General features: G+C 39.7%; 1 protein-coding gene across 1 annotated transcript in view; it reads right to left on the reverse strand.

Moving 5' to 3' along the window:
- Nucleotides 1-914: 914 nt before the first annotated feature.
- Nucleotides 915-12,254, reverse strand: part of DDX21 (DExD-box helicase 21) — a 37,824-nt gene continuing 26,484 nt past the window's right edge. Inside the window, exons 12-16 of the mRNA XM_002820881.5 lie at nucleotides 11,224-11,297; nucleotides 8,273-8,432; nucleotides 6,994-7,128; nucleotides 4,368-4,412; nucleotides 915-3,412 (exon numbers count right to left, since the gene is read on the reverse strand). Coding sequence (XP_002820927.1) covers nucleotides 3,143-3,412; nucleotides 4,368-4,412; nucleotides 6,994-7,128; nucleotides 8,273-8,432; nucleotides 11,224-11,297 — 684 coding nt within the window. The 3' untranslated portion in view covers nucleotides 915-3,142. The remainder of the gene's footprint in view (nucleotides 3,413-4,367; nucleotides 4,413-6,993; nucleotides 7,129-8,272; nucleotides 8,433-11,223; nucleotides 11,298-12,254) is intronic.

Below are 12,254 nucleotides of genomic sequence, written 5' to 3' on the forward strand. Positions count from 1 at the left end.
TTTCTACAAAAAACATTTTTAAAGAAATATTGGCCAGGCGTGGCGGCACATGTCTATAGTCTTAGCTAAGTGGGAGACTGAAGTAAGAGGGTCATTGGAGCCCAGGAGTTCAAGGCTGCAGTGAGCTATGATCATGCCACTGAACTCCATCCTGGGTAACAGATAGAGACCCTGTCTCAAAGAAAGACAAAAATCCATGACCCGGTATAGGCAAAACACTAAATATATTAAATACATAAACCTCAAAAATGACTGGAGATCCATCTCATGACAGATAATTAGAAGAGGGCAGGCATGGTGGCTCACACCTATAATCCCAGCACTTTGGGAGGCCAAGGCAGCACGATTGCTTGAGGCCAGGGGTTCACAACCAGCTTGGTCAACAGAATGAGACTCCATCTCTATAAAAAATTTAAATATTAGCCAGGTTTGCTGGTACCCCACTGTAGTCTCAGCTACTTGGGAGGCTGAGAGGGAGGATCACTTGAGCCTAGGAGTTCAAAGCTGTAGTTCTACCTTTAGAAAATGTATCCTAAGGTGACAGACAAGTATGCAAACACATATATGAGGATATTAACTTTAGGGTTGTTTATAATGGTGAAAAATTAGAAATAACCAACATGGACATCGAGTACTGGTTAAATGTGTAGTGGCATATCCATACAAGATAACATGTCATCAAAAATGTCCATGTAAGCCTGTACAAAATTGTGCACAACATGCTGAGGGGGGAAAAGCAATACACAAAATCAAATGATTCCAATTTTATAAATGAACATGTGGAAGACTGCTCACTAAAATATTAGATAAGGGTGACTGTTTTTTTTTTCTTTAGATTTTTATATCTAGCTTTTATTATTTTTATAATAAATATTTCAAGCTATTTTCATTTTAGAAAACAAAAGCCACCAAAATCAAGTATTACTATCTTTATTATGGTATAGATCAGTATTTTATACATTAGCTCATTTTATAGTAAAAACATTTACGTACAACTGTAGAGAAACTGCTGCACAGATAGCTCCAACTTAAATTAGAAAATATTTTCTTTGTAGAAAATAGTAAAAATTATAACACTTACCAAGCTAACCCAACAAGTTCATTTAAACCAAAAAGTAGCTAAATACATTATACATTTATAAATACAGGTTGAATTCTGGGATCCAAGAGAAACTTTAGTTTCATTTATTGAAATAGCCATTTTTAAGTTATGTGAAGTGAAATTTCTATTAATCTTCCCTCTTACTCTTAATTTATGCCAGATTATTTTTCTTTAGGCTAAATCCATAATCCACAACAAGGTTTTAGCTGTTCTTTTCTAAAGGACGGGTACCATATCCTTTTAATCTGCTTGATAAGGTACCCATGCTTATCCAAATAACGAAATGGTTCAGTTGTTATTAAAGCATGCCCAGTGTTTGGGCAAAACCAGAATCTAATAAATTACACTGTCACCTAATATCCATGGCTTGATGGGAAGCCATGAGGAACAAGGGTAAATGATAAAACTGGCAAGTGGATCAAGGAATAAAAGCCAAGAGAATTCTGAGACCAGAGGGCAAGAAATATCTAGTCAGGATTCAAGGACAGAACTGAAGTTCAAATAGAAAAAGGATGTTGCCTCAAGGATTAGGAGCTGAGCTGGCTATCAGAGCTCCTAGTCTAGTACATGGTGATCAAATAAGGGGCAGTTAGAGATAAAGACTGGATTAAGCAAGAGAAATCAGGACCTAGAAAGATTCTAGGTGTTCACAATTATTAAATGAAAACAAGACAGACCATGCGGCTTTAAATTTCCTAGCATAGTAGTTCCAGGATTCTCAGTACAGAAATAATCTCTGGAAATTAAGGCGAGAAGATAATGCCACTCTTAAGCTCCTGTGCTATGTAGAATGCTTCCCAGAGAAATAATATCTGAGAAATCAGGCAGTTATCTGGCCAGGGGCTACATCAGGTTCTTCAGTTCCCTCAAAACAACTTAATCACATACACTTTGTCTTAAAAGGAAGCCTCCAAGCAGCTAAAACAAACTTTCAACAGACATTCAGTTTAACAAACAGATCCTATACTGTGGCTTTAGGAACTAGGCCACTGACTACCTAAAAACCCCAGCTTGCCCACTTGAAGTTAACCTCTAGAAACATTAGTGGTCTGTGAAGTTTTCACCATTAAAACAATGCTTTATCATGCAAATCACACTTGTTCTTCTCTTTGCTCTCCAGTTATGAATTTGTTACCTTTTTGCATTTGATTATTTCCATTGGTTTGGTTCTTTTTTTTTTTTTTTACATACTCTTGAGCAATGCTAATCTGCGTCCCCTACTTCCTTAAGTCCTTCTTGGTAAATAATGTTAATCTTCCAATAGGAAGAAGTGGAGTACATTATCGTTTAAGCACCATTTATCCAGCCTACTTACAAATAAAGCTATGGAGCCACCTTATACATTTGAAATTCCTTAAAACCCTGGCTTTCTATTAAAATGTACTTTTATATATACTATCTATGAAGAATTCACTAAAGCATGAATCACCTTATAATGAGAAGCTAAAAATGTATCAAAACGAACATAAGTATAGGTAATCTACATCAAACATACTACATCTTCCAAGTCTAGAGCATACACTGGTATAAACTGTATTACAACCCAGATTAGCTTGAAATCTTGTTTCAAAACATCGCTCAGTATTAAGTCTCAGTAGACAAATAATAGGACCACATGAGAAACTGTTCGGCAGGTGGCTGAGGAAACCTTAACTTCCAAAGGCTCAAAGTGGTCCTCCAGAGACTGTTACACTCCCTTAGGTATTTACTTCAGGAAAGGACACTATTAAGGGACACTTTTGAGTATAAAGACAAGTGAACTCACAAAGTATAGGCAGATACACGCTTGATTTTATCTTCTAATCTACAGATAATGCATTAGAATAAAAATGTAATGAATTCATACACCTTTCAAAAGGAAAAACTGATGAAGTAGCAATAAAGTTATAAATGATAATGATCAGATGAAATAATTTAAATGAAGCTTGTCTGTGTCTGAAAGAGACAGGGACTCGGCAAGTGGTCAAAAGGAGGCATAATGTTCAGTTCTATATTGCCAAACATCATTCTCTTTTTGCTATATAAATCTTCTATTTCTAATTATTGACCAAATGCTTTACTGAAACTCCGCTTCTGGCCTTTGTTTTGGGATCTGTTACTTTTGTTGCCACCTCCTGATCGCTGTCCTCTTGGGCCTCTACTGCCTTCCCGCTGTCCTCTGAATCTTCTGTTTCCGTCCCGCTGTCCCCTGAAGCCTCGACTGCCTTCCCGCTGTCCCCTGAAGCCTCCATATCCTTCCCGTGGTCCTTCCAGCTCTGGTTGCTCTGTGGCCACAGAGAGCTGCCAGCGTCGTGAATCATGCCATTTCTCCTGTTGAGAGAATGTTTTGTTTTTGTGTGCTTTAATTAGTATTCAATTTTTAAAAAGCATGAGAAAAACAAAATATTTGCCATTTCTTCAAAGAAAAGGTGATAACATAAGTGCTTAACAAGTCACTGGTCAAAAATAACACTGGCCAACCATCATGGTCCAAAAGCCAGTGTCACTGAAGTGTGGGAAAATATAGTTTCATTATGAAAAATAGCCCTCATCACTACTTCATTTATTAAGTTATTAAACCATTTATTCAACTCAATTGCTACAGGGTATCTACAGCCAAAGGTAATAAAACAAATATATTAAGCACACATTTCTCACAGTACTGAATAAAGATGTAACAATTTTAAATGTCTATGAAAACCTGTAGGCTGGACGTTGTGGCTCATGCCTGTAATTCCAGCACTTTGGGAGGTGGGTGGATCACCCGCGGTCAGGAGTTCGAGACCAGCCTGGCCAACATGGCGAAACCCCCGTCTCTACTAAAAATACAAAAAATTAGCCGGGGGTGGTGGTGGGCCTATAATCCCAGCTACTTGGGAAGCTGAGGCAAGAGAATCGCTTGAACCTGGGAGGCAGAGGTTGCAGTGAACCGAGATTGCACCACTGCACTCCAGCGTGGGTGACAGAGCAAGACTCTGTCTGAAAACACACACGCACGCGCACACACACGCACACAAAATCTGTATACCATATATAAGTGTTAAAGGGTGGGGAGATCTGGATATCGTTCACAACTTTGTATAAAGGAAATATAGAAACCAGGTGGGTTCAACTACAAAAATATCAGAATTAAAAAGTTAGGGGGGAATATTCCAAAATTTAATTATCGATTATCTCTTACTAAAGGAACCAGAACTATTGTTTCCCAATCTATTATTCTCTATTTTCGTAATTAACATTCTACAATTTAGGTACGTTAACTTTAAAATCTAAGGGAAAAGAATACCTGTATTTCTGTTACTGATGCGGTAGGTACATCAAAGCAAACACCCTGGAAATCAAAGCAAATGGAAGTTAATCCAACCAACGCACATGAAAAATACTCCCTTTAAAAGACCACGTATTCTTTAAAAAAAAGAAAACAAAAAACATAAAGCAAAAAAACCACCAGGTATAATTTTAGATGAACTTTAGACCAAAGCTAATACATTATAGCTGCCAAAAGTACACTGCAGAAAGACAAGGAATATTGAAAAAAAGAACCCCAAACGATTTAGAACTTTCTTACTAGAGACAGAGTCTTAGCTACTACACTGTGCTAACCCCCTAGTGGCTATTAGCTACATTTTATTGCTGAGCAAACAGGCTTGGAAAGGTTAGCTGACTTGTCATCTAAGGCCCCACAGCTATTAAATGGAGCAAGTATTTAAAATCTAGTCTGTATGGCTCTAAAACCTATAGTCTAAACTATATACTGCCTCCATCAGAAAAGCAATGCCAGCTATTCAGAATGACCTAATTAAACGCAGAAAAACAAGTGATCTCCTATTGTTGATTTTCTGGTTTTTCTTAATTCAGCCTTCTGTAAGAGTATGAAAAAAATAGTACAGGACACCATCTTTTTTTTTTCCCCTCTTAAGATAGGGTCTTGCTCTACTGCCTAGGCTGGAGTGTAGTGGTGCAATTAACAACTCACTGTAACTTTGAATTCCTACAGGTGCATGCCATTACATCTGGCTTTTTTTTTTTTTTTGGCAGAGACAGGGTCTCACTACATTGCCCAGGCTGGTCTCAAGAATTATCTTCCCAGCTCAGCTTCCCAAAATACTGAGATTACAGGTGTGAGCCATGGCACCTAGCCAGCACACCATCTTTAATATTAAGTGCCATCCTCTCCAATCGAGGAAATCGTCTAAAAATATAGTCAAACTATGTGTTAACTAATACAGGCACTCCTCTCCCTGCTGTCTTCAACTGCGATATTTTATAAGGAACACCCCTTTCACCCCAAAATTTACCCAATCATAACGTAGGTATCATCACCTACTGGTGGATTTTGCCATTCATGGGAATCTTCGCTTACATATTTACGAAGTAGAGTATAATCCCAGGCATTCACTGGGTATAGAGGTAATTAGAAAACAGTTTTTGCCTTTGAGTGTTCTTGAGCCTCTCCATTAGCAAACACAGCAAGGTAAAAGTTTACCTGCATAAACATGTGTCCTAAAGACTCTGAAGTACAGATAAAGACGCCCCTAACATTGCCTGGTAAGATTTAAGGCTAAGCAAAGTCATAAAAGCTACTTTGGAGGAAAAGATTTATATATATATAAAATTTTTTTTTTGAGACGGAGTCTCACTCTTGTTGCCCAAGCTGGAGTGCAATGGCGCGATCTCGGCTCACCGCAACCTCTGCCGCCTGGGTTCAAGTGATTCTCCTGCCTCAGCCTCCTGAGTAGCTGGGATTACAGGCATGTGCCATTATCCTCGGCTAATTTTGTATTTTTAGTAGAGACAGGTTTTCTCCATGTTGGTCAGGCTGATCTCAAACTCCCGACCTCAGGTGATCCGTCCACCTCAGCCTCCCAAAGTGCTGAGATTACAGGCATGAGCCACCGCGCCCAGCCTAAAGATTACTATAAATAGTAGGTTCAGCATGCACTGAGGATGAGATAAAGCGTGGTGTACTGGGCACTGCTGGAGTAAATGGTGTTGGTAGCAATGAGGTAGAAATTAAGCTGTAAGGCTAGCAGAGGCCAGGACATGAAGGATCTTATCCTCCTATGAAAGGATTGAGACTTTATCCCGCAAGTTTCGTGGAGTTGCTTAAGGAGATAAACAACATGGCTAGACATGTAAACAACATGGCTAGACATGCAATAAGTTGAAGATAAATCTGATTGGTTCACTAGGCCAGTGGAAACCTGGAAACCTGAGATCTTTTACGGGCTTCGCCAAGTCAAAATTATTTTCATAATAATGTAGCCCTTTCCACACTCATTCCCTTAAGGGTACAGTGGAGTTTCCTAGACACTATATGACGTGATAAAATCATTGCTCTGACGGCTAATGGAACATGATATTGTGTTTTAGAGTTCCAGTTTTAATTTCTAATACAGTAAGTATCAATAGATATAACCCATGTAAACAAAAGCTTTTGGGGGTCCCTAACATTTGCTAAAGGGATTGTGAAACCAAAATGTTTGAGAATCCTTGTGATAGTCTATGGCATAAACCAAGAGAAGGCCTCAGAAGAAAGAACACCAGGTTTGGGAGGCAAAATTTTTCATTTTTAATTTGAATTCAAGATTCTGAATAAGTCCAGTGCTAGAATAGGATTGCTAAGAAAAAAAAAGATTCTGAAAAAGTTACTTTAAATACGCTATTTAGGTACAGATGTCAGGGAAGCAGCTGGATCAAGTCTGGCATTGTGAGAACGGTTCAGGCTGGAGATAGAGGTACAGTAGTTGTCAGTGGCAGAGTGGCATCTGAGGATCACAGATAAGATTACCCAGGGAAGATGAGCGAGTGAAGAGACGCAGCATCCCCACAGAACAGGAAGAACCCACACCACACTGTTTTCCTGCCCACATAAAGCCCCATCAAGGTTACAACAGAGACCCCAGCCTTACCAGCTTTCCTTTGAGAAAAACCATTCCCTTCACTTTGGAATCAATCTCCTCGCCCAGTTGCTCTTTAAGTTCTTTCCAAGCATAACTAATATTTGGCATTTCAATTGAGCACTGCAAGATCATGGTCACAAAACCCTTACACAAGAAAGGAGAATAAAATTAAAGTGCTGAAAATAAACCTAATTGATAAATACCTGCTTTTGTGATTCTAAAATATTTCTTGAAAAGTTATTCCTAAAAACATACACCTCACACAAACAATTAGTACAAACAGTCCCTGGTTTTACTTGGGGAACTCTGAGTAAGACTGGTTGATTGTACCAATGTCAATATCTTGGGTTGTGGTATTATAGTTTTCCAAAATATTGCCATTTAGGGAAGCTGGACAGAGTATACAAAGGATCTCTCTGTATTATTTCTTACAGCTACATGTAAATCTACAATTGTCTCAATAAAAATTTGAATTTACAGGAAAAAAAAAGCATATACCTTCTAAAGTTTCTAGGTATGCTGGCTAAATGTATGATATGCATTTATGCATATATATATGTTTCGTCTACTTTAGGATTAAAACAATTAAAAATCACATACCACAAAATTCACCATTTGAAAGTATACAATCCAGTGTTTTTTTTGTTTGTTTTAGTATATTTGTAAGATCTGCAACCATTCAGCACTATCTAAAATTTCAGAACATGGCATAATCCACCCAAAAGAATCCTGCATCCATTACTAGCCACTGCCATTCCTCCCTCCACACAGCCAGTCAGGACCACTCATATTTTCTGCCTCTATGGATTTGCATGTATGTGTGTGTGTGTTTAAACATGGCAATTATTGGTTCTTTTCTGAGACAGAGTCTCACTCTGTCACCCAGGCTGGAGTGCAGTGGCACCATCATGGATCTCTGCAGCCTCAACCTCCTGGGCTCAGGTGATCCTCCCTCCTCCCATCCCAGCCTCCCAGGTAGCTGGGACCACAGCATGTCACCACGCCCAGCTAATTTTTTATTTTGATTTTTTTGTAGAGACAGAGTATCACTAGGTTGCCCAGGCTGATCTCAAACTTGTAGGCTCAAGCCATCCTCCCGCCTGTGCCTCCCAAAGGGCTGGGATTACAGGCATGAGCCACTGTGTCTGGCCAGAAATTGTAAAATACAATTAATACTTTACTACCTTCATGAGAAAATGAAAACAACTGGGGAGCTTAAATGAAACTCTTTCATATCCTGCTCATACCCCAAATTATGAAGTGTCAGAAATGTGCTGCAGAACCTTACCACATTTGAGTTGATCAAGGAGCGCTGGTCTACGGACGTGGCACCTGAAATATGGGCCAGTGCTGCTGCCAGAGCTTCCACAGCTCCCTTCTCCTCTATCAGCTTCTCAGCTGATTGTTTGAAGTGACTAATGGCAGTGGGAGGCACGGAATCCAAAAGCCTGTTGAGAGTGTGTTAGGAGAAAGGATACTAGAAGTGGACAGATTTCATTTCTAAGACATCTCAAGATAAATGAGTAACTTTCCAAATCTTTCACATGTGCAACATATTTATTTTGATGCAGTGTATAATAATCATATTTCTATAGTAATAAATCCATTCCTTTGACTGTATGTAATTCTATCACCTACCCCACCATTTTATCCTAAGGAAATAATAAAACAAGAAGTTCACCACGATGTTACTTATAATATACAAAAAGCATAAACAATTTTAAAATGTGCATCATCTGGGCTGCTTATATAAGCCACAAAACAGACATAATAAAATGTCATACTACCATTAGATGTGATGATGAATAATGTCAAGAGTTTTTATACAAGAAGCATGTGTTACCTTTTAGGATCAGAAAAAACCTATTTCCATTCTGAAGTTTAAAAAAAAAGCTGGGTGTGGTGGCACATGCCTGTAGTCCCAGCTACTTGGGAGGCTGAGGTGGGAGGATTGCTTGAGGCTGCAGTGAGCTATGACTCTGCCACACACAATCATTTTAAGAAACTGTCTCTTTAAAAAAAAAAAGAAAATAAAAGAAATAAGAAAAAGACCTCCAAAGTCAGTTTAAAAAATGATAAGGACCTTTATGGGACTATTTGTACATTTTTAAGGGGGTCACCATTATCTTGGCAATAATAAATGTCCCATTCAAAGTTGAAAAAGATCACCCAGTAAAAGGGTAGAAAGTGACATGCAGCCGTGTCAGGGCTGGCGCTCTGGAGGCTGTTTTGTTGTATACCACCAGCATCTTTGTCCCATTCCCCTTCTTGGCCATCTAACCCCAACTCTCCTTAACTGGCACCCAAGGGAACCCTGTCTGTAGGACACTTAAAAAAAACATGCCATGCTAAAATAAATTTGAAAAATGCAGTTGAAATACACTCTTCCAGGCCGGGTGCAGTGGCTCACGCCTATAATCCCAGCACTTTGGGAGGCCAAGGCAGGCGGATCACGAGGTCAGGAGATCGAGACCATCCTGGCTAACACGGTGAAACCCCTCTCTACTAAAAATACAAAAAATTAGCTGGGTGTGGTGGCGGGCGCCTGTAGTCCCAGCTACTCGGGAGGCTGAGGCAGGAGAATGGTGTGAACCAGGGAGGCAGAGCTTGCAGTGAGATGAGATCGCACCATTCCACTCCAGCCTGGGCAACAGAGCAAGACTCTGTCTCAAAAAAAAAAAAAAAAAAAATACACTCATCCTTCCTTTCCTCCCTTCCCTGTCTTCTTTCTTTCTTCCTTCCCTCTCTTTCTTTTTTTTGAGATAGTCTCACTCTGCCACCCAGAGTGCAGTACATTAGCACAACCACAGCTCACTGCAGCCTCAACCTCCTGGGCTCATGCAATCCTCCCATCTCAGCCTCCAGAGTAGCTGGGACTACAGGCACTTACCACCACATCTAATTTTTGTATTTTTTTTTTTTTTTTTTTTTGAGACAGAGTTCTGCTCTTGTTGCCCAAGCTGGGGTGCAATGGCGTGATCTCGGCCCACTGCAACCTCCACCTCCTGGGTTCAAGCGATTCTCCTGCCTCAGCCTCCCGAGTACCTGGGATTACAGGTGTGCACAACCACGCCCGGCTATTTTTTTGTATTTTTAGTAGAAACGGGGTTTTTCCATGTTAGCCAGCTGGTCTTGAACTCCTGACCTCAGGTAATCCACCTGCCTCGGCCTCCCAAAATGCTGGGATTACAGGTGTGAGCCACCGCGCCCGGCCTAATTTTTGTATTTTTTATAGAGATGGAGTTTCACCGTGTTGCCCAGGCAATCTGCCTACCCCAGCCTCCCAAAGTGCTGGGATTACAGGCATGAGCCACCATGCCTGGCCCAAAACTCTTTCATTTACAAAACTTTCCTGAACTATTAATATGCTGATTGACATCCAGGATTTCCTTTGATCATGGACTCCCTGTGTCTGTTTTTTAAATAAGCATTTACAGTAATTGTGGAAACCACTATAAAAATGATGCCCAAACTCAGTGGTTCTTTAACAGAGAATGTAGGCCACCACTAGGAGGCATCTGGAAAATGGTTTCTGGTTTTTATAATGCCAACCCTACTTACCCTGAGTATGCGGCACAGGGGAATCAGCTACGGATCCTAAACAGCTAAATATCCTTCCATTTGCAGGACAATCCCATAAAAAATAATTCTCTTGCCTCCAATGCCAGCAGCACCTCCATTTGACAAACTGTTAATTAACTCAATCCTCACCATCTAGACATTTACTATTAACGAAGCAATCAACTTTCATCCTACCAGGCAAGGAACTGGATTAACGTAGATTTGGAATGTAATCTGTGGTCTAATCAGCCAGTGGGTGAGAAGCACTTATACTATACCTAAGATATTATCCCTTAAAATATCCTAGACAAAGCAAACTATTTTAATAGTGGTTTCCTCTGGTAAACAGGATAGGACAGGAATGAGTAGAAACGAGGATATCCACTTTGTGAAATTCTACTTCAGCACGGTCTGGTTTTTTTTTTGATAAAACAGGTTATCAGTTAAAAAGAATAGGCTGTGCATGCTGGCTTATGCCTGTAATCTTAGCACTTTGGGAGGCTGAGGTGGGAGGACTGCTTGAGATCAGGAGTTGAGACCAGCCTAGGCAACCTAGTGAGACCCTGTCTCAAAAATTTAAAAAAAAATTTTTTTTAAAGTCAAATCTTATTACTGTACAAAGACATGCAGTGTTTGAACAAACACTAAAACAGACCATAGCAGTGGTAGGGAACATACCTGATGGCATCTTTGCTGGAAGCTTTTATTATTTCTGTTGCAGAAGGAACACCTATTCGTTTGAACTTAATTCCCTACAGGAAAATGAACCACAGTTTAATGTACAACGGCCATCAATTGTTTCCAATAAGATAAGCAGTCCCCTAATTTTTTAATATAGGCCAAATGTATTTATTACATTAAAAAATGAACTTTTAATTTTAGACTTACAGAAAAGCTACAAAGACAGTACAGAGAGCTCTAGGTTTCTGCTATTGTTAACATCTTACACTGTTAATGTACATTTGTTTCAACTAAGAAACCAACATTGCTAAACTATTAACCGAACCCCAGACTTTATTCCATGTCTGTCTTTCCTTCTTTGCTTGTTTTTCATGACTGACAGTTTTAAGGAGTGCTGGTCAACAGTTTTGTAGAATGTCCCTCAGTTTGAGGTTGTCTTGTGTTTTCCTCATGCTCAGGGTTATATATTTGGGGGAGGAATACCCAACGTGAATGCTCGCCTCACCACCTCTTATCAGGGGCACATGCCTATGTGCCTATCACTGATGATGTGACCCACGATCAGCTGGCCTAGGTAGTGTTTGTTCATCTCTCCACGGTAAAGTCCTCACTCCCCACCTTACTCTATTCTTTGAAAGCAAGTCCCTAAGTGCAGTCCACTCAAGAGGAAGGAGACGAGTTAAGCTCCTGAACGGGCAAGAATCTACATACACTATTCCAATTCTCCTGGAGGAAAAATTAGTCTCTTCTCCCCTTTATCCTTTTGACATACCCTCATTCATTTGATTTTCAAGCAATTCCTACAGCCCCTCAATCTTAATTATCTCTGGTTCATATTATCATTGTCTGAAAACTGCCTTTCAAACATATGAAAACAAAATCACTGTTTTCAAATGCAAAGTTACTTCAGAATGGGCCTTTTATCACAGGACAACATATGTACCTAACAATAAGCTTTCAGTCATTGCCACACACTAGAAATAAAAATATTTTAAAGTGGATAAAAATTGAAGAAACCAAAGACTGAC

Source organism: Pongo abelii, chromosome 8, assembly GCF_028885655.2.
Source record: "Pongo abelii isolate AG06213 chromosome 8, NHGRI_mPonAbe1-v2.0_pri, whole genome shotgun sequence".
NCBI classification, from domain to species: Eukaryota; Metazoa; Chordata; class Mammalia; order Primates; family Hominidae; genus Pongo; species Pongo abelii.